Source organism: Zymoseptoria tritici, chromosome 8 (assembly GCF_000219625.1).
Source record: "Zymoseptoria tritici IPO323 chromosome 8, whole genome shotgun sequence".
NCBI lineage: Eukaryota > Fungi > Ascomycota > Dothideomycetes > Mycosphaerellales > Mycosphaerellaceae > Zymoseptoria > Zymoseptoria tritici.
Window position 1 is genome coordinate 58,924 of NC_018211.1, and position 21,322 is coordinate 80,245.

General features: G+C 50.0%; 5 protein-coding genes across 5 annotated transcripts; all 5 read right to left on the reverse strand.

Annotated features, from left to right (window-relative positions):
* Window positions 1–14,460: 14,460 nt before the first annotated feature.
* MYCGRDRAFT_74323 (uncharacterized protein) lies at window positions 14,461–15,247 on the reverse strand (the record flags this gene model as incomplete). Its single annotated transcript, XM_003850502.1, has 1 exon — window positions 14,461–15,247. The coding sequence occupies one exon, from the start codon at window positions 15,241–15,243 to the stop codon at window positions 14,461–14,463; it is 783 nt and encodes a 260-aa protein (XP_003850550.1).
* A 707-nt stretch (window positions 15,248–15,954) lies between these two features.
* MYCGRDRAFT_94877 (uncharacterized protein) lies at window positions 15,955–17,088 on the reverse strand (the record flags this gene model as incomplete). Its single annotated transcript, XM_003850501.1, has 4 exons — window positions 15,955–16,091; window positions 16,153–16,577; window positions 16,627–16,955; window positions 17,011–17,088. The coding sequence occupies 4 exons, from the start codon at window positions 17,086–17,088 to the stop codon at window positions 15,955–15,957; spliced, it is 969 nt and encodes a 322-aa protein (XP_003850549.1).
* A 180-nt stretch (window positions 17,089–17,268) lies between these two features.
* MYCGRDRAFT_105321 (uncharacterized protein) lies at window positions 17,269–17,822 on the reverse strand (the record flags this gene model as incomplete). Its single annotated transcript, XM_003850500.1, has 1 exon — window positions 17,269–17,822. The coding sequence occupies one exon, from the start codon at window positions 17,812–17,814 to the stop codon at window positions 17,605–17,607; it is 210 nt and encodes a 69-aa protein (XP_003850548.1).
* Window positions 17,823–17,931: 109 nt separating this feature from the next.
* Window positions 17,932–18,468, reverse strand: MYCGRDRAFT_94878 (uncharacterized protein; the record flags this gene model as incomplete). The annotated part of the gene is made up of 1 exon (XM_003850499.1): window positions 17,932–18,468. One exon carries the CDS (start codon window positions 18,466–18,468, stop codon window positions 17,932–17,934), a length of 537 nt encoding a protein of 178 aa, XP_003850547.1.
* A 786-nt stretch (window positions 18,469–19,254) lies between these two features.
* Window positions 19,255–21,310, reverse strand: MYCGRDRAFT_110308 (uncharacterized protein; the record flags this gene model as incomplete). The annotated part of the gene is made up of 3 exons (XM_003850498.1): window positions 19,255–20,209; window positions 20,260–21,059; window positions 21,116–21,310. The coding sequence occupies 3 exons, from the start codon at window positions 21,295–21,297 to the stop codon at window positions 19,407–19,409; spliced, it is 1,785 nt and encodes a 594-aa protein (XP_003850546.1).
* Between the last annotated feature and the right edge of the window lie 12 nt (window positions 21,311–21,322).

The window sequence follows — 21,322 nt, forward strand, 5'->3', positions numbered from 1 at the left end:
GTCTGGCTGGCACATGTGCCAGCCGCCCGAAAAGATCACGGACCAGCGCATATGATGGTCGTTGCGATACACTGTGGTGATGTGCCGTCGTTCTTTCGTCGGCATGCGGCGTCGCCATTGTGCATGTGGACGACGCACATGAATCCCAAAGGGCGGAATTCGTTTGGAGTTTCTGTCAAATGCCGCATCTTGTGTAACGAACGATCATGCACCTCCGACTTGCGACAGGACGCCGACCAACGCCGTGTCGCCCAGATGTCGAATCTGTCTTCACCTGTCCATCTCATCTTGTGTATATACACGGTGAAGGGCTAGTCTCAGAAGCACAGACCCTCTTGGCGAGCACTAACCTCTTCGAGCGCCTCGCCTAAGAGGGTCTAAGGGCCTAGCAGCGTTTTTGGGTGATACTGTGTAGCGCCGCGACATCGAAAATTCAAAACCACTTTTATCGCATAATTAAGGTATATATAAGAAGCTGTATGTCGATCTAATTGCACTGCTGTAAAAATCATGCTGTAATTCCATCGCTGTCGTGCGTAGTAGGGGTATTAGTTTCTAACTAGTATCGTAGCTGGATTCTTATGCCAAAAGCTTAAAATTACTATGCCTGTGTCTATTGCGCCCCTATATCCGTTGCTAGTACTATGTTATTTGTCCGCTATAGCAAGACGCTGCTGCGCGCGTTCCTCCTTAGCCTTAATCGCTGCCGCCCTGCTCTACTAATCCGCTAGGTTCTACTTCGTTAATAGCGGTTAATAAGCTCTTAGTCGTCGGCTAGAGCGACTACGTACACTTGACTAAGTTGCTATAGTCTCGACACGGGGATGCTGTCCCGTGTTGCGATAAGTCGACGGCGCTATGCTGCGAGGCGCTGGCCGCGTTATAAACGGGTTATTAACTTAGGCGGGCTATAGATTCCGGGTCGTCCGCCTAGCATCTCTAGTATTACGTCCGTTATCTAGCCTTATCCCTAGCCTCCCCTCCACGCGCTGTCCTAAACGTAATTCTTATGTCTTATCTATGTAGTAGTAGTTAGAGCTTCCTACATAGTATCCTAAGCCTCCGTATCGCGACTGATCGTAGTTGTCGGATAGGCGCCGTACTAGAAGATCGTATGCGGATTCGAAGTCTTGTTCTTGCGCTATACGCTCGTTCTGCCGCTGCGCCTGGCGCTCTTCTTCTAAGTAGTTCCGGAAGGCGCGTAACTTTCGTAGACCTTGCTTCGGGTAGCGGTTAATACCACGATAGACTAACTAGTCGTCTAAGGAGAAGCACATAGTATCTGGCGAATGTTAGTATAGTTCGGATGTTTGCCTAGGTAGCTAAGGCATGCTTACTAGTCTCGCTTAATAGTTGTTAATGTTAGTGTTCGAGAGAAGTCTTAGGGGCTCTTACGGGGTTGTTTTGTATGCTATTCGGTCGCCTGGCTACGCGGCGTAATATTAGCATCTCGTTAGTGAATTCTATTAGCTGCTAATTGCTATTCGCACGTAGCTGTCGACTTATCTACGTTGCCGGCCTTTATCTAATAAATAGTTATGCTAAAGTGCTATAAGAATAGTAATCGCCTCGCGTGTTCTATAATCTTATAGCGAACTCTATTGTTATATAGCAATGTTTAATAAAAGGGAGCCTTACGTTTGCTAGAGCACTAGTAAATAAGATAGTTCGGGTTATAAAGGCACTAGGGTTGTATTAAAAAGGACTTAACTGTAAGCATGCTTTTGACCTATAGGGCTATCCTGTCGATAGGTAGAATTAGACAGCGATGTTAGGACTTGTAGTCCACCGCCGTCCGCGTTATGTCTCGTCTCTACTCCTATCTTATGTAGGAGTCGCGATGCGTAAAATCCAATGCTCGCTTAGCAATCGCTCTACCCGCAGGGCTATCCTGACGACGGGCTAAGTTCGATGCTGCTCTGCTAAAGTCGTAGCGCGATGCTGGTAAATGCAATAAAAGTACTAAAATCCAAGTTAAAACATCCGTATACTCCGTAGTGCCCTCCTATTATCCGCACCTATCGCTCCGTTTCTTAGCGGTCGCGGTAGCGACCGCCCTGGCTAGACTCGCGGCGCTTCTGCTTTCCTGCCTTAGTAGACGTGTTAGTAAGGTCCTAGGTCGTGTCGTCCTTACCGAGATCCTTTATACGCGTGTCCTAATCCCGAGGCTTGTATGCTCGACGAGCTAGTGCCTCCGCCGCGCGAGGCTTTACTGCACTTAATAGCGCAACTAAGCGGCTGCTACGGCTACGGAACCTGTCGAACATCCCTATCGCTCTAGTCCGGGGTTCCGGTTCTGCGCTAGGATCCGGGCTGAAACCTAAGCCTAAGTTTATGTCCGAGAAAACACTACCCTTCTTCTTCTTGCTAGGTGTCTTATCTACCTTCGAACTAACTATCCTGCTGTCCTTAAAGGGGGGACGGCTGGACGTCTGGATCCCCTCGAGATCCTTATCTAAGTCCTCCCGTACAAACTCTGGCGAGAGTTAGGAAGTCTTCTTAGAGCGGCGACGACGTTAGCGGCTTACTAGCTAATCGTCTACCTCTATCTCGTCCGCCTAGGGCTACTAGGTAGTGCTCTGCGAGCGGGTGATGCGGCGCTAATTACGCGCGAAGTCTTTAGGCTCCCTCCTTAGTTCCTCTAGCTCCTCCTCTATCCTACCGGTTGTCCTCCGAGGCGTCTTCTTCTTTAGACTCGCAGTCTTTATTCTTAGCCTCGAAATGCCCGATCCTATCGACTAAGCATCTCTAGTATCGGACTTAGATAAGTTCCGGAGCTCTTAATTACGTAGTGTCGACCGACACTCCTCTACTCCGTCCTTTAATACGCTCTTAATCCGTCTAACGTATGTAGTAGCATCGTCGTTCCGGCTAAAGGTAAAGGGAACGCTTAGCATACCTACTATGCGGTTAGTTACCCGGATATAGTCGTCTAAGGTAGGATAGGTAACGGAGTCTAGGATACTAGCACTATCGTCGAAGATCTCGCTAATGCGCACTTGCTAGGTAACTCTGTTCAGCAATAACAACAGCTAAGTTTCTTCTTGCTTGCTACCTTTGCTCGTACGCGACACGCGCTTCTTCACCGGGACTATGCTAATGCTATATAAGTAGTAACTGCTATTAAGTAGGCAGTTCGTGTAGGCGCCGCCGAAGAGGAGAGATTTGCTATCTGGCGTAGGAAACGTAAAGCAGCTGTTAACCAGGCCTTTCGCGTCTGAAGATAGTCCGTATTAGTTGCAGCTACGTTAACCTACCTTATCGTCTGGCTCGCCTATTTCATTTGTACCCTTTATAAAGCTAGCTAGGATGGCGCTAAGCTTCGTGGCGCTTCCCTATAGGTTAACGTTTATGTCGCTGCGTAGACGGTCCTTAATTTCCTATAGGCTAATAAGCCTCGCCTAGCTTGCTAAAGAATCTAGGATAGACTCTAGTTCGCTATAAGGGCGACTATTTGCATAAGTCGACAGGATAAACTCTCTACATTTTTGCACCGCCGCTCTATCCTCCTATAACAGAGCCTAGTAAAGCTTTCTAATAAACTCCGCGATGCTCTCCTTCGTATGCTCGACTCGCTTGCAGCCGAACTAATACTTCTATAGCTACCTTATAACGGCCTCGTACTCCTCCTAGTCTGTTCCGGATAGTGCATTGCCCTAGCTCGCTAGGCGCTCGAGACCGTCGCGGATAATCTTCGCGCGTTTTCCTAGAGTCTCGGACATTTCGGTAGTGCTGTAGTCTTATTAGTCTTTAGATTGTAAATCGCGGTAAATGTTAGGAAGTTATAAGCTTACAATAGCTGCTTCTGATAAGGTAGCGCAGTTACGAATAGTAGCCTGCTCGACGTAAGCGGACGATAGCGGATAGTGTAGCGGATAGTGTAATAGATAGTGTAATAGATAATGTAGTAGATAATGTAAGGAAGGCAGAAGGGGAAGGAGGTTAATAAAGGATAGAGAAAGAAGATTAAGAAACGAGGTTAGTAGGGCTATAGATATACGTAGGTTGCCCTCTATGCAGCTAGCACAATTACCGCTTTCGAGTCGGCTAGTTAGTACGTTAGCTAGCTCGTGAATTCACTACGCGGCCCCTCCTGCGCGTATGACAGCGCGTAATAGGTTTGCTGTCGCGCCTTGTACGTAGGTGTTTAGGGAGCACGATATTACTTATCGTCGCGGTTAGGTTACATAGTTTACTAGGCTTACTTTAGCAGTAAGATCTTAGCTGTAAAGTCGGTTATATAGCTTATTAGCCTCGCTCCGGTAGTGAGGACTTAGTAGTGACTTTAGCTATTCTAGTAGTACTAGGAATTATAAGGTGTGCGGTATAGCCGGATCTAAGATTCATTCTGGTCTACGGTTCAGACCTCGTCTTATAGCTCCTCTTATATTTACGAGCCTCGAGGCTATGTTAGACTCCTTAGTCCGTGTATGTGTACTAGGCCCGCCTACTTTAGCGTAGGCATAATGCGAGTCCTGGACTCCGGCGTTATAGTAGCTTAGATGATAAGTATAATACGGATGAAGAAGCTGCGCTCCTGTTTATAACACTACTAGGTTTACGCAACACCTAAGTAATGTAAGGCGATAGCTAATAGGGATACTAAGGTTTAATTCGAAGAATGTATCTAGCAACTTGCTGTCGACCTGTAGGGCTATCCTAACGATAGGTGCGAACGGACCTTTAATAACGGGCTTGTGGTCTATTGCTAATTAGTATGTCGTGTTAGAGCAACTGCCGTTCGTAAAATCTAAGGCGCAATGCGCTAAACAAATGCTAAGAAGCGGTCGCTAGTCCTGTAGGGCTATCCTAACGATAGGACGGCAGTATAGCAGCTACGTAGGTAATAAAGTAAAACGCGAATTCAAAATAGTAGTGCAGGCGCTATAAATTAAGCAAGCTCTAGTGTCTTAGTATAGCTATCTAACTACTGCTTACGGCGGCGATTACTCTTGTCTACTTTGTTGCTCCTGCTAGGCCTTATAGTGCCTGTAGGCACGGACTCTATAGTAACGTCTCGGTCCCCTCCGGCGTTAACTATCTCCTCGTCTGAAATTTGTCGCGGCTTGTAGACCCTCCGCCTAGGCGGCTGCGAGGCGCGAGGCTAGGAAGGCTAGGTTACTATGCGACTCTTATTGCGACTGCTTAGTAAGCTGCTAAAGATGTTGCTTATTATTAAAGCTTGCTTCTTCGCTAGCGTAGTCTCCGGCTCGGGGCTGCTAAACAGGTCGGTAAGTGCTGGTTTCTTCCTTCCGGATTTCCGGGCCGAAGGGACGACTAGATCGTCTTTATCTTCGACGTCTATTTCTCCGAAGCTGCCGGGCAAATTCTTTCGATCCGAGCGGCGCCTAGAACGGTCCTCGTCGATAGGAACCCTCCTGCCTTAAGTTAGTCGCTCTAATCTCGTGCTCCTATACTGCTTACGCTCTCGGACCTTAGCCTTCGGCATGCTAAACACTAGTACAGAGTCTTTAGATCCGGATAAGGACACCTGTCTCTCCTCGGCCGCGGCTATCTTGGTTTGGTCTCGAGCTATAGCGGCATTCCTAATAGCAGTCCGATATGCTTCTGCAGTCTTAGCCGCTACGCTTTCCATCCGACCGACGTAAGCCTCCGTAGTATCGTACTAGCTAAAGACGAATGGAATGTTAAGTGTACCTACTATGTAGTCGTCTCGTGGGATAGAGTCGTTCGAAGTAGGATAGCTAATAGCATCTAGGACACTATCTCTGTCGAAGATGTCTGTAATATTAACTTCGGCTAGGACGCGTTTAAGTAATGCTAATAGCGGATCGTTGCGCCGTCTAGTCGACGTATTGGCCGTGTTTTTAGATGCTAGCCTGTCGTAAACTCGCGATAACTTCCTTCTGCTGATACTATATCCCTTCTTATTACCGTCTAGTAGGCAGTTGGTACACGCGCCCGACCAGAGCTTGGACAAACTATCCGGCGCCGGGAATGTGTAGTAGCCTTTAACGAAGCCTTTCTAGTTATCGTATGGACCGTATTAGTCGTAGCCGCGTTAACTATCCTTCTCCTCCGGCTCGCCTATGCGCTTAGCGCCTACTATAAAGCTAGCTAGGATCGTAGAAAGCGAAGTAGTGCTTGTATACGGGTAGAAATCGTTGCGGCCGCGCATACGCGTAGCGATCTTGTCCCGGGGAATGAGCTTCGCCTAGTCGGCTTAGCTGTCGAGGAGAAGCATAAGTTCGGTATGCGGTCTGCTAGAGGCGTGTAACCTGGGTATAAATCTCTTAAGTGGATCTAGTATAGCACTATCCTTCTATATAAGGACGCTATGAAGCTTGACGATAAACGCTGTTACCTCGAGCTCTAATATCCGTATTTTTGGCTAGCTGAACTAGTTCGCCTATATCTAGATGCATGCCGCGTTGTACTAGTCTTAATTAGTGCCTAGTAGGGCTTCGCTAAAGTCGGCTGGTCGCTAGAGACCCGAGAGGTTTCTGCCGCTCGTAGGAGTGCTTATAGTAAGCTAGTATTCGAGTTCGCGTGCGTTCGCGAAGGTAGGTAATAGAAGAGATGGTTAATTAGTAGATAAAGTAGACAAGAGAGTAGATAAGGAAGTAGATGATAAAGTAGAGTCGAGATGTTGTTAGTAGATAGAAGAGTTCCGAGTAATAATGTCGATAGGGCGGTAGATATACTAGGAGGCACCTGTGTAGTTAACATAATTAATGCCTGTGAATTTCGGTAAATTAGCTAAAGATAGCAGGCGCATAACAGCGCCCTACTGCGCCCGGTTTGCTCCTGTGTAGTACGTAGCGACTGGCGAAGTAACTAACATTACTCTACCTCGCCTTGTTGTGAAAGCTCTAATTCGTATCCGTCTATCGGATCCTGGGATAATATAATAAGTCCAGGTGTTAGGTCGGTCGCTGCCGCTCGTTGCAAGTAAGGGTCCGTCCTTGGGTCCGGAAGCTCTATACTAACAGACAATAAGGGCTGGTCGGCCTATATAATCTATTGTCCTTTAACTACTACGTTCTTATTAAAGCGTTCTAGACGGCTGACATTCTTAACTAGAGTTACTAGGTTCTTAATACCTATAGCATACAGGTCCATAGCGTAAAACTGGGCTACTACGTTAGGATCCGGATCGACTTCTTTAGTCTTTAACGTCTCGTCCTAGCATGCCGCTGCGACGGTATGTACCTCTTTAACTAATTTTAGGGACGTGTGCTTTGTGTTTGTAGACTCCCCGAAGCTAGCCTCTATAACCTCTCGTAGATAGCTAGTATGCGTTGCCAAGAGGGTTGCCTCTTCTAGTTAATTCTCGACGTCGAATGTCCTATTGCGGCGGCTGCTAATAAGAGTCTTTAGGTATCGATTAAGGAACTCGTTTGCCCGGTTAATCTCGAACTAACTATCCTCGGCACCCGCTATGTTTACGAACCTGTTCGCTAGCATCGCTCTTTGCAGCACCGGATCTAATGCCTTAGAATCGGTCAGCTATTTCATCTATAGCATAATAAAAGCGTAATTCTTGTAGCTGCGTGTATGGAAGATTAGGATACAGCGGTTAACGACTCGACGTAGCAGGCTAATGTCCGCATATTTAACAGCCCGGCTGAGTATATAATACGTCTCGACGATATGTAGGAATCGGACATAGTTTCTCTGCTCTTCGTTTCTATCGATCCGGGTAGCTGCCTTTTTAGTCGCCTTTGCCTTCTTCCCCTACTACTTCTTCGAGGAGTACGAATTCTTTGCCTTCTAGGTGTTAGCTTTAATAGCATCGGGTTCTAGGCGACGAGCAGACGGCGAGAACACCTTCTCGTACACCTTTCCGACTAGACCTATAAAGCCGTCAGCTAACAGCGCCTAGATATAGTTAGATATAACATGCCTCTTAGGAACTACTAGGTCGATTTCTTCGTACACGAATGCTAGCACCCTTGTATTAAAGCTGTCGAGTGTCAGTCGTTCTAGGTGGCTATACGGCGCGTAGAATAATGGACATATCTTCCGCTCTATTATCTCCCGGTATACCAGGAGTAACGATTTAGCCCGGCAGCCCTCTCTGCCGTTAAAATTGTTCTCGATTGCCTGTATTAGACATATCTTAAGGTAGAAGAGCCTAGGTAATAGCAGTACCTATTGCATGCAGTTAAAATCGTCCTTATTCTCCTAGGACTCCTTCAGCCACGTCTGCATATTGCTTACGGAGAGCTGATCGCCGTATATTAGTAGAATATACCTAGAGGGGTTATACGCACTGCCTATAAAGTCCTCGACTAGCCGTCGAACATGCAGAACGTCGTCCTTAGCACGTTCTCTGTCCGTAGGTAGTCGATTGCGAGTGCTAGGGGGCTGGTCTCGACTAGTAGGAGGCGGATTCCGTAGCGTAGGAAGGCGGTTCTGCGAGGTAGGCGGCTGGTATTGTAAGCTAGGAGGCTGACTCTGTAAGGTAGGCGGCTAGTACTATAAGCTAGGAGGCTAACTCTGCGAGGTAGGCGGCTAATATTGTGAGCTAGGAGGGCAGCTTTACGAGGTAGGCGGCTGATGTTGCGAGGAGGGGGGCTGAATTTGTGTGCCGGGACGATAGTTATTAGCTGTAGGCGACTGATTTGGAGGAGCGGGCACTTAGGTCTGCCTAGTAGAGGGCTAGGTCTAAGTAGTAGGAGGGCGTTCGTAGCAGTCGAAATTACTAGGGCGGCAGATCTAGTCCGCGTTCTGTCCTTTAACGGCCTGTTCGTACAATTCCCTAAGCTTAAGTTGCTCCTCTAGTATATTCTCTATAACGTTATAAGTGCCTTCGGTCGTGCCCTCTTGTTCGTAGATTAGATTTATAGTAGTACTAATAGTTTTCTACTTTACTATACGATTAAAAGCCGGGAATTAAGGGAAGCCCTTTACTTTGGTCTAGTCGATGCCGTTAGGGTTAGCTTCGCTACCGGTAGCGGTATCTCTACTAATACTAGGGTCCTAGCTAACATTCTTCTTCTTCTTTAGTTTCTTTTTTAAAACAGAATCGTTAGATTCGATACCGAATGCCTGTGCAACGTCGGCTAGATATACCCTTGCTATAGCACTTGCGATTAAGTGGAGTAAGATCGCCTTCTGCTAAGCGTCGTGCCGGTTGCCCGGGCTATCTAGGATGTCTTGCAGCTAAAGCGGCCTATCCTCTCGGAATAGTTCTTTCTTTAGGCCTAAGCGTAGCACCTCGATGCTCTTAAACTATTTTGCGGTAGTAACATGTTTTAGGACGTCCCGCCTACCGAAGCTATACTAGCCGACGCGGGCAAAGTAGTCTAGGTTATCGAATATACTATAGGTAAGGTTAGACCGGCCGAATGCCTTAATACGACCGGCAGCTAGGTCGTAGAGCATCTAGTTACAACAGTATATACTCTTCGGGTATCCGCATATACCTAGTCCAGCTAGGACCGCAAGAACGCGACGTTTAACACCTTAACTCTATAGGTACACTCCTAACTGCATAGCGAACTAGTTCCCGGATCGAGGATATCTTATACGTAGAAGCATACTGGAAATAAGACTAATGCGGCGGAGCATTAACTTAGAGAGATCCTAAGTTGCCGGCAAGCCTAAGAGCTCCTTTACGAGAGCCTAAATAGATAGGACGTACTAACCTATAGCTGCTACCGCGTCTCTGTAATCCAGTTCTTCTACAGGCAGTTTTCTGTCCTAAGACCCGAATTCCTATATAGACTTAGCAACAGAACCTATACGTGCTAATATTGCTTACCTTCCGTCCCTTTAGATCCTCGAGCTCTTTCGCTAGACTCGCAGTACTTAGCTACTTACTATTAGACATATGTAGTGCGATGCACTCTACTACTTTATCCTCCTACAGAATCCGTGCTAACTTTGCCGCCCTAGTAGCCGCCCGCTCGCCCTAGTTAGGTATGTTCCATTCTTTCTTAGTTGTTATATAAAGCGTCAGGAAGTCCTCGAACGACAGGTGCTGCCCGCGAATAGTCTGTAGTATAAAGTCCACTTTCTCGCGAGCGGACTTCGAGTCGCTATACTAGTTGTTCCCTCTCTTCCTCCTAGTCGGCTTAGGTTTCGTCTGCTAGCTAGCTTTGGTCGTAGGTAGCGGCGAGCCCTCGGGCGAATTAGATAGCGACTAGGGGGCAGGTGGACGAGGACCACGTATACGGCGAGAACTAGAAGCTAACTATTGTTAATCTATATTATAAGATATTAATATTAACTTAGCTTAAGATAAGGTCGACGATAGTGTTAACTAATATTAACTAAGAGCCTAGTAGCTAAAAATACACTCATAACTTAGCATTCTTAGCAAAACAAACTACCTAGCGCTAACTACCTCTTCTCTCTATTTAGCTTATCTACATAACTATTAATCTACCCGAGTCGATGCCGCTAATAAACCCCGTTTACAACCCGCTTCCTGCCTCGAGATGTTTCTATAGTTATAGGCGACTAGGCTGCTTCGGAGGATGCTAGAGAAACAGGAGTAGGCGTATAAGAGCCTCGACAATTAGGATCTAATTCTGTGCCGAATCTGCGCACTAGCGAGGCTCGGGCGACAACAGGACTGGAAGCCGCGCTCTTGCCCTTCCGAGAGCCTACCGCCGTAGGGCTAGGAACTGCCGCAGGAGGTAGAGGCTAGGCGCTAGTAGACAAGCCGGGAGTAGGCAGAGGAGGAGCTTTCGCCTTCCCTCGGCGGCGCTTAGAACTAGTAACGACTAAGGAGGTAGGCGATACCGGGGAGGGTATATAAGCAAGGACCGAACGAGTACTGCTAGCAGTAAAGGCGACAATACGAGGGTCCGGAGTACTAGCAGACCTTACTTCCTAAGAGGCTGCGAAACAATCCTATTCTCGACTAGAAGAGGCCTCTTCTCGTCGGAGCCGCTAGCGCTAGCGCTCCTCCTAGCGCTCCCTCTCCCGACCCTCGCGCTTAGTTGCAAGCTCCTATAGCCGCTAGGCTTTAATAGACTCCGCGACCTTGCGTAGGGTCGACAACTGTAGTGCTAGCATGTCGCACAACTTAGAAGAGACTGCAAAGTCGACACCTATATAGAGTCCCTAGATCCGGCTATAGCTAAAATCGGGTAGCGCGTCCTCTACACTGTACGCTTTGGCGAGGTAGTTAACCATATACAAAGGCAGTAGAGACCTAGGAACTCCCGGAAAGACGGCGTTGCTATAGTATAACTAAGCGGCTCCGGACTCCTATTTAATTAGACTATCGCGGATCGACTTAAGGTATGGCCGGGTAATGCTTGCCGCCGTACGAGTACCTAGATTAGTCGCCTATTCGAGCACATAATCCGAAGGCAGAGCGGACGCCGGCGAGCAGATATCGCAACAGATACGTCCTGCTACCGGCCTAGGTACCTCGGAAAACAACTTAAGTGCTACAACGCGGCGACAAGACAGTAGAAAGGACGTGCTGCTCGGCGGACAAGCGTTAACAAACTTCTAGACATATCTATCTATCTTGTCGCGCTTCTGCTAATTCGTTAGTTTACCCTTCTTTTTCTTTAACTAGCTAACCTAAAGAGGCTTATCGACATCTGAACTAGCGTCTAACAGGCAATCTATGTTAGCGTCAGAGCTCGTAGGCGTTGTAGTATCGTCGTCTACTTAGCTCTACTATCTCGTAGGGACCTAAGAGTCCGGCGGCCTTTGCATAACCTAATTACTAAGCATCTACGGATTATACAGGAACGTAAACGAACTAGCTCCCTATTTTCGACTGTCTTAGACTGCGCGGCTAGCACGCTAGATAATAGTACGCATAGTGCCGTTTATAGCTAGTCGGTACTGTACAATGCGTTTGATGTTAGGTAAGTTAACCCCTAGGCTAAGCGCCTTAGTAGCTAGAAGGATGCAGATATAGGAGTCGGGCTTCTAGAACTCTCGGATAACATTTGCCTAAGTCCTCCTTACGGTCCTGCTGTAGTAAGTCCTTACGAGCTAGTGTACTTCGTCCGAACTTAGCTAACTAGGATACCTTACTTAGATATAGGCCCGGAGACTAGTAGCAGCGGTATAGATGCCGGCACGGCTGTTAATAAAGATAACCGTCTTCTCTACGCTCTAAGGTCTGGCAACGCCATCCGGGCCGACTAGGTCTGCGAGCAGATACCGAAGCGCCCGCTAGTTCGTTAGCATCCCGTCCGGAATAGCACAACACCGCATCGATATCTCCGGCCGATCGATCGGATCGCGAATAAGCTAAGTATCCAGGTCGAACCCGGCCGCCTCCTAACATTTAAGCAGAGTGGACGCATTAAGCGTCGTAGAGTAGCCGTAAAACTTTACCCGCTTGTGAAGTATAGTCCGGAGGTTCTTCAGCTAGGCATACTGTTTCCGGAATCCTCCTCCCTTAATGCCCTACTAGTAGACGAGATAAAACTCATCGTAGACGAGTATTCCCAGCCTTTTCCGCACGTCGGTCCTTATTATAAGCTTCCGGAACTAGGACTGTATAGCTATCTCTAGAGACAACATTAAGTAGGTACACCTGCTAGAATACAGGAGTTTCTAGTCGTCCGCCGTAGCACTAGCCTTCGTATTATGTGTTAGTGTAACTAGCTTGCCTCCTATACCTTCGATCCTTTTAAACTGTTCCCTGCCAATCTAGTTTAAGGGCAAGATTAGGATCGACATCTTATTGCGGATAATAGGCTACACCTAGAAGATAAGGCTCTTACCTACGGACGTAGCAGCGATCTAGACAAGATCTCGGTTGTTAAATAGCAGCTAGTAGAGTGCCCGGACCTGCGGTAGGCGAGCGTAGTAGGGAAGGAGGAGTCGCACCGCCTGCTAAACTAAATGCATCTGCTAAGTAGTAGTTATAGGTAGCCTGCTATCGATAGGGACAGGCTCGTCGATCGCCTAGTTAATTACATTACGCACCTAAAGAAACGCCCGCCGGCGCGACAGTACAAATAGACTGCTGACTATGTCTTTAGGTATCTCGAGGGTTAGCTTGCCGTTAGCGCCTACCGGACCGAGCTAGGTAGAACGCACGGCTTCCGGGTTAGTGTTTTGCCGCTATACATTATGCAGCGCCTAAAGCACGACCTTCTCTATGCCTGCGTTGTTAACCTCTACTAGCGTACGTAACAGAGCGGCAGTTATCTTAGCTACCTATTCGCGTCGCCTGGCGAAATAGATCCTTATATCCCCTCTACCTAGGACCTTCTGTATAGACAAATCTTCCTCGGACGCCTTAATAGATGCTTGTAGACTACCCTAAAGCCCTCCTACATCGTCGAAGTTACTAGGTACGTCCGAAAGCCCGCTGTTACTACTGTCGTCGTCGCCCGGGCACCTATCGAACTAGTCGAGCAGGGCAGCTATACGCTCGATATCTACATTAGGAGACTACTCTTATAATTAATTTTCCTCGACGACCAACGTCCCTATACTGTTCTTATCTTGTCCGGTGCTGCTAGCACTAAAGCTGCTCGAGATATTGCTAGCGCAAGATCGGGGATTAGCAACCTTTAGTTATCTACGGCGGGCCTTCGGGGGAGCTATTAGAGAATCGGGGACTGTAACTTTACAGAGGGAGCGCGTGCGGTTCTGGTAGATATAGTTTTGTTAGCATTGGTCGCCAACTACGACCTCTAATAGAGCTCGCGTCCTACTATATAAACGCGTCGTTAAGATGCGAGGTACGCGAGCTCTATTAGAGGTCGCTACTAAGGAGGTATAGACAAATAGATAGCAGGAGGTTGTTTAGCAGGTCTAGTTGTACAAAGTTACAGTGTCCGAAATTTGAATATTATACCTAGTGTCGCTGTCGTCGCTACTAGCCGTTATTAATGCTACACTATATGTTAGTAGTGTTTACATACTAATGCTGCGCTCTATCACGAAAAAAGCGCGTCTGGACCCTCAGACCACCTACAGTAGGGCCAGCTGCTTGCAGCTAATAGGCCCGTTAAGCGAGGTGGTCTGAGCGCCTGAGACTAGTGAAGGGCAAGTCTCAAATCCCGTCGGAGCAACAGGCTTGAACTCAAATGTCGTTGCTCCCAGCGAGGTTGGAGATAACCGTTCGAAGATCGTCGTTCTAGCCGCCGAACGGCTCGCACCTTCAAGGTGGCACGACCGAGATACAGGAAGCAAACAACCAGGTTGCTGGGTGGGTTCAGCATGCCGACATCTCCGAACCAGATTCGAATGGGTCCATCGTACATTGATCACGCAGCATCCGTATGTCGCCGCCCGGTCGAACCGGTGACCGGTTTCTGGTCGTCCAGCAAGGGAGTACAAGACATGTCCTTCGAATGTAGGCTGCATGCGTGTTGCAGGCATTGTTCTGTTCCAGTATTCGAGGCCTGCAGGTAGTGATATCAATCACGAAGCTGATGACTTCCCACCATGAACACCCAGCCTCACAACGCCCCAAATCCTCAGTCCCGACCTGTACCACATCATACACTGTCAGCGACGCATTGCGAACACACGCACACACCGCAGTCACACTACTCACATGACAGCAAAAGTCGCCCAGTCCTCGCCGAGTTCTCCCGTCGCACCGCTGCCCCGAAACTGAAACTTGCCAGTCTTGTTCTTACTCCACTCCGAGCTGTCCGCCCACACGGCGACGACTTCTTTCCCATCACTCGTCAAACCATCATGTCGAACAGCCTTCTTGCCCGCACTCTTCGTGACAGAGTCCGGTGGTGTCGCAACGGCGGAGGAAGACTGTAGCCGAACAAGCTTGTAACCCCACCCGTGCTTGTCGAGACTGCGTACCTCGCTACCATGGCTTTGTCGCCATTCAAACTGTTCCACCACAGGCTTCTCTCCAAGTCGACCGGGCACTCGCATCGAGAAAGAGTAAGTAACAGCGCTCAAGTGGACATTACAATGAAGTTCCTCCCGCACCTGTTCTCCATCCCGCGGCGAAGGAAGCAGAATGATCGAATGGCGACTCGCTTTGCTCTCCGAGAACGCCTCCGCCATCAACGTCTTCTCCGAATCGACTCCACGGTGAAGAGACATGGCGGTACCTCTCCAACTTGCGTCGAAAGTAAGTGCGAACAGAGGAAGTTTCGCGTGCTCGCCGAGATGGTATGTGTAGCTTTTCCAGTGGCGAGTTTTGTAATACCAGTTGAAGCGGGAGGGAAAGCTGCCTATGTGCAGCACTGCACTGTGTGAGGAGTCTGCGTCTGAGATGGACGCTTCCGTGAAGGCATCTTCGTACGCTGGAGGAGGTTCCGCGAGAGAGCTGCTGGGAGGTGGTGCGTATTCAGGTGGTTTCTCCATCTCTGACTGTCTTCTTGTGTCGGTCGATGGAGCTGATTCGGTGCTTGATCGTGGACTGAATTGCGAGACTGCTTGCTGATGAGTGGAGGTAATGAAGAGGTTCAACAGAAGATGTAAGATTCAGGAAAGCAGGTATCGGCTTATGGGCGATCACCTTGGCGTGCCGCAGTCAAGAAACGGCCGCGGAAGGATCACGGTATGACATCGGAAGGAATACTGTGGACCGTCACTTTAGGCATCGATACACCGAGCACGGTGATTGGATTCCGATCGTCATTTCTATCGAGATGCTTGTGGTCATTCCTCGTGCAATGTCAGACCGCTGTGCGACTTTAACAGAACAGCGTGACTAATGAGTGCCGCTATACCATAGGACAAGAGAGGCAACATGCTGACATCAAACAATGGTCGTAATCATCGCTCGACGCCTGTACATCAAGCGATGGCTAGCTGGTCGTCTTGCAAAGCACGAAAGCTGCCTTGCCCGCATCGCATTGCCAGCGATCTTCGCAAGGCATCGCAATATCTTCTGAGATTGACCACTCCTGCCAGACGGCTCATTCGGCTCGAGATACGCAGGATGAGGCGCAAAGATCTGCTCCCGTTGTGCTTGCTTCCAGGGCCTGTGGTCGAAGACGAGAAATCGTGCCGGTACTGTAGATCCCGGCGGACTCCATCGAATGCATAGTTCTCATCGCAGCAATGAGACCGTCATGATCGAAATAATGGGTTCGGTTGATAGGTGTACTCCGCATCGTGATCCAACTTCTGCTCGCGGCCGTACTGCGAGGTCAAAGGCATCTGATCGGAGTCGGCGAACGCATTTGCGTGCGGCACCTGCATTTGACCTGGCATAATGTTAGTGTCCTACGTGGTTCAAAAGAGTTCCAACTTCCGCGAAAGACATACCTCTAAAGATCTCCAATGCAGAGACAAAAGGCAGGATGAGCAAGAGCATGACGAGAAGCTGTCCAAAGCTCCATTCCGTCTCGCCGGCGTCGTCGAGCTTCACAGAAGGCGTTCCGAAAGCTTGAGAAACCAGGATGACACGTACAGCGGCGCCGATAGCCACACCCAGGAGCACGAGGAGACTGAATGCTCGAACGGATTTACCCCAGGTTTGCTTGCGCATGTGCAGATACCACGTTCCAAGTACGAACACGATGGCGCTGATTGCGATCGCTGCCGCGGTCCCGACAATGCTGAGGGTCTTGTTGCCTTGAGCCTCTTCGCTCTTCTCGTGATCTTGCCAGACGCAGGCCATGGGTAAGGTGGGTGCGAGGTCTGCGAGATTCGTGCGTAGGACGAATACGCCGTAGACAATGGTGAGGACGCTGCATGCTGTCAGATCTGCGCGGACTTCTTGGGCCCAGGATTACTCACACATTCACAAACATGGCGAATTGACGCAGCCATCGTAATACCCAATCTCGCTTGAAATCTTGAACCAAGGCAAGGAGTGCGGCGAAATTCGTGGCAGTGGACAGCAAAGCCAGCATCCAGATGATGAAGAAGTGATAAGGAATGATCGTCCTTACTTTGGCCAGTCCTACTGCTTGGATGCCGATGCCTTGGAATATTTGGGAGTCGCTCAAGCCCGAGAGAATGCGTCGAGTAATGTTGCGGGAGGTCTGAGCACGGATCTCGGAGAAGACAATGAACGCGGAGAGGAAGAGGGCAAGGAATGCGCTGATGATGAATGACAGGAGGATCTGTCAATGGCGTGAGCTGGAGTATTGGGATCGAGGCAGACATGGGAGAACGTACGCCTGTCCCTGCAATTCCCGCATCGGTGCTCGTGCTCTCTGGCGCAACGGCGCAGTTGTTGATGGTATTGTTGGACATTGTCGAAAGCAGCAATACCAATGGCTTGCGCGCCCGACTGTGCTGTGGCCGTCCAGGAACTCTCAGCTGTCGAAAGACAGGGATCTGTGAGCACGGAAGAGAGAGGAATATAGCCCTGGTCGCTCCTTTTCCGCGCTGTTTGGAAAGCAATTTCCGGGATACGAGGCGGTCGTTATCGAAGAATGGTCGGAATAATGGAGGAAGACCTTGAGTTCAGCGCAGCCGCCTCATTCCATGAAACAGCCAAGTCGATGAATGTTTGAGGTCGTCGGGTGTTTGGAAAATGCAAGTCGAACGTTTGGGTTGGTGTGGCCGTTTTGGTTGGCGTTTACGACCGACCAAAGTGTGGGGCTGAAACGCGAACTCTTGACCCCCTGCTGCCCGTGACGTTCTCTCGCGTTTTCGAGCCGACGATCAGCCGCGATGCCATATATTCTCTCAGCGAGAAGAGTCCTTCGCAATGACTCTGTCCATGATGCGATGCCGGCCACGGTCGGAACGAAGTCTTCGATGCGTCTATGCTAGCCCGAACATGACTAGCCGTATGCCAGACTGGACTTTCACGGCCTTCCTGGCGTGATCCGTGGGAAGAGCAACGGCGGGCTCGAATTCCGCAAGCGGCGAGATGGCTGACTGATGCACATCGAGACGCTGATAACCTCGAAAGGTTGGACAGCCTCCTGGTCTCGTCGGCGATGCGTCCAGCAAGGGCAGGCTGCTCATCATTTCGCAGTGCTTCTCTCTTCCAGTCCTGAGGCGTCGATTGCGAACAAGGTGGCAGTCCGATGTCCGGGTACTCTCCCAGCACTCACAACCCTCCTCCGTAACATATTCCATCGTAGCTCAGCCATTGATCATAGATCCAATACCATGCACCGAGCGAATAGAAGTGCACAGCCACCTCTCCTCAACCAAGCGAAACTCCATCGACACAATCGAAGGCTTGATCAGACCAGGCGGACTCCCATGCGTTTCCTTTTGAGCGATAACTTCCGCAGATCTGCCATGCTTGACCTCAATCATAAGATCCGTAATTATCTGCCGAAAATGAGGCCTCGCAGCGGTGATTTTATTCAACCAGTCCAGATAGCCTTGGCGGTCCATTTCCTCCGCCGATAGCAAGTTTCCAGGCACAACTCGAGCCGTAGGTGACATGTTCGTGCTCCAAGGCGGTCGGGCGGAGGAGAAGTTGCGCTCATTCACGGCGGTGATCATGTCGCGGACCACGCCGTCCAGCTTCAATACGATGAGTTGCTCCGCGGACTCGCTGTACGTCGTGCATGTCGATGGAGACGTGGATGGGTCGGAAATGCTTGGTCGGTGTGCTGTGCTGGGACTGCCGTAGGAGCTCAGTCCCGGTGAAGATCCTTCTGCCTGCATTGGAGAGGTGAAGCAGTGTGACGTAGATTGTGTTTCTGTGAGCAAGGGCTGTCCTGTGGCGACCTTCCAACGTCTGACCTCGGATTTCAATCTGGCAATGAGGCGTGTCGCGGATGGGACAACACTGGTAGCGGCTGGCAATTCACGGTGTATGGTGACGCGGAGAGGAGGTTCATCTTCATTAGGTACCTGAGGTACTTTCTCGGCACCTAGCGGCAGCGCCACAGCACACGCCATCGAAGATCATGCTGACCGAGTGCCGAAACCTTGGGGTTATGTTACATTTACTCCGCAGGAAGTTTTTGGAAGACTTCTACCTTGACCAGCGACATCTGGCGAATCTTGACTGGAGTCGTGGCGACGATGGATATCCGCGGTCGATGTCGAGGGTCACAACCCTTTACCGGACAGAAGCTGTGGGAATCTTGAATCCGGGAAGACTTCAATACTTTTTCCACTTGTCCAAACCGGAGCCGAACAGAGTCATTCAAGCCATATATCTGCATTGGCCGGGCCAGAGATGATGCTGATAATTTACATCGGACGAGATGGGGCGGCTTACACATTCCAGGTTGCTCAAAAGGAACCAGACTGATCACGACCTGGTCGGCAACCCCGTGAAACTGTCCATACACTCGATGGGGATGATTTGATGGGTGTCTCGATGTACGGCTCTGGTAACAATCCGCGATGCAGTCGTTCTAGGTTGATCCGATCTCTTCCCGCGGGAAGAGAGGGTGACTGTCACAGTTGGCCAGCAACGTGCAGATCAAGCAGATTGCAGTCGTCCCCCCTTTGGATCCATTGGGTGCTCCTCCAATTCAGAGCACCACGAAGACGACCGAGAGGATAGAGGAATGGCAGGCCTTATCAATAGGCACATTGCGTTCAATGCTGATTTCATTCATGCTGCGTTCACACGCTCTATACAACTCCGCTCAAACCGTCAAAGAATTGCCCCTCGCACCACTCGCACCCATATTCACACTATTCGCCCTCGACTCCTCCACGTTCTCATACTTGGTATCATCACCCACACCCGCCTCATTCGTCTTGCGGATATCCCTCCCACCATTCGTCAACCGCAGCTGATCCGCCGTGACCAATTCCTCCGAAGGCGGCGGAACCCAGCCGCTCGACTTCCACGGCTTGACCTCCAACAAGAACATGGTATCGATGACTTCCAAGCTCTTCCCCGACGTTTCCGGGAGGAAGAAGTACACCACCAGCACGGCGACGAAATTGCAGGCGGCGAAGAGGTAGCCGTAAGCGAAGCCGATGTCGGCCACGATGAAAGGCGTTGCGAATCCGATGAAGAAGTTAAAGGCCCAGTTGGAGGCGGCGCAGAAGGCGATGGCCGTGCTGCGGTAGCGGGATGGGTAGATTTCCGAGGTCACGGCCCAGGCCATGGGACCCCAGGTGCTGGCGAAGGCGGCGATGAAGAGGCAGGCGAAGACGATCATCACGTATCCGATCGTGGAGTCGTAGATTGGATCACCATTCGCATCGGTGCCGGATTGGAGAGCAGAGTTTCCGAGCGAGGCGAAGACCATGAAGCACATGAACATCCAGCCGGCGCCGAGGGTGAGACATTTCCTGCGACCGAATTTCTCCACCATATAGAGGCCAGGGAAGGTGGTGACGACGTTGACGGCGCCGAGGATGATTTGCGTGACGAAGGAGTTGTTGATGCCGACGGATTCGAAGATTGTTGTTCCGTAGTAGAAGAAGAAGTTGGCACCTGCTGCTGTTAGTCATGGTTCATCTCACAGTCTGCTCGTTGATACACACCAGTCATTTGTTGGAGAGCTTGAATCGACATTCCCAGCATCAAGCGGTAGAACATGCGAGGGCCGGTGAAGACCTCCCAGATCGAATGATCACCGCCTTCCTGCTCGATGCGGAGCTTTTCCTGCATCTCCTCCAGCTGCTTCTTGACCACCTTGTGCCGTGGGCTAACACCGTAGAATCTCGCAATGCTCTCGGACGCCTTGTCCACCGCTCCATGACGGAAGTCATGGCGAGGCGTCTCTGGGAAGAACAAGATTCCGAAGCCGAGTATCAACGCCCAGAGAAAGCTGATACCCATGGGAATGCGCCACGACGCAGTGCTATCCGCGTTGATGGTCTCGGTTCCGAAGTTGATCAGGTATGCGATGAGGATGCCAATGGTGATGAACAGCTGATAGCAGCAGACGATGGCACCTCGAAGGTGGGTCGGCGCGGATTCTCCTTGATATGCTGGCACCATGACAGAAAGACCTCCGATAGCGAATCCCGCGATAATGCGACCGATCATGAGAACATACCAGTATGAGTATTGTGCGGAGAGCTGGAAGATGTTGCCGATGCAAAAGACCGCACACCACATGCAAATGGAGTATTTCCGTCCCAATTTGCGGTTATTGGCCACGGGACCTGCGATCAGCGCGCCGACGAGAGTTCCAAGAGAGAGTGTAGCAACGAGGAGACCGGTGCGGACGGGTGTCAGGTTGAGCGTCACATCGCCATTGGGCCCGGCTGTTCTATCGTCGGCGAAGTTTCTCTTGAAGTTCTCCATCTCGAGGAATCCACTGATTTGACCAGTGTCGCTAGAAACATCAGATTAGCTGTGTTCCGTGGGATATATGACAGAGTCGGCACTCACTATCCAAAGCAGATACCTCCCATCGATACCAAGACGGTCATGAAGAACGTGCGAGCGGTGAGGAACGGCACCTTGGAGTCATCGTCGAAGACCTCCTCCTTAGGGAGTTCAGGTACAGCATTGGTATTGTTGGCGCCCAAAGTGTCGTCGGACGATCGCCGAGACTTGGTGTCTTGCTCCATCTTGAAATGGGTGATGCAGCCCGAG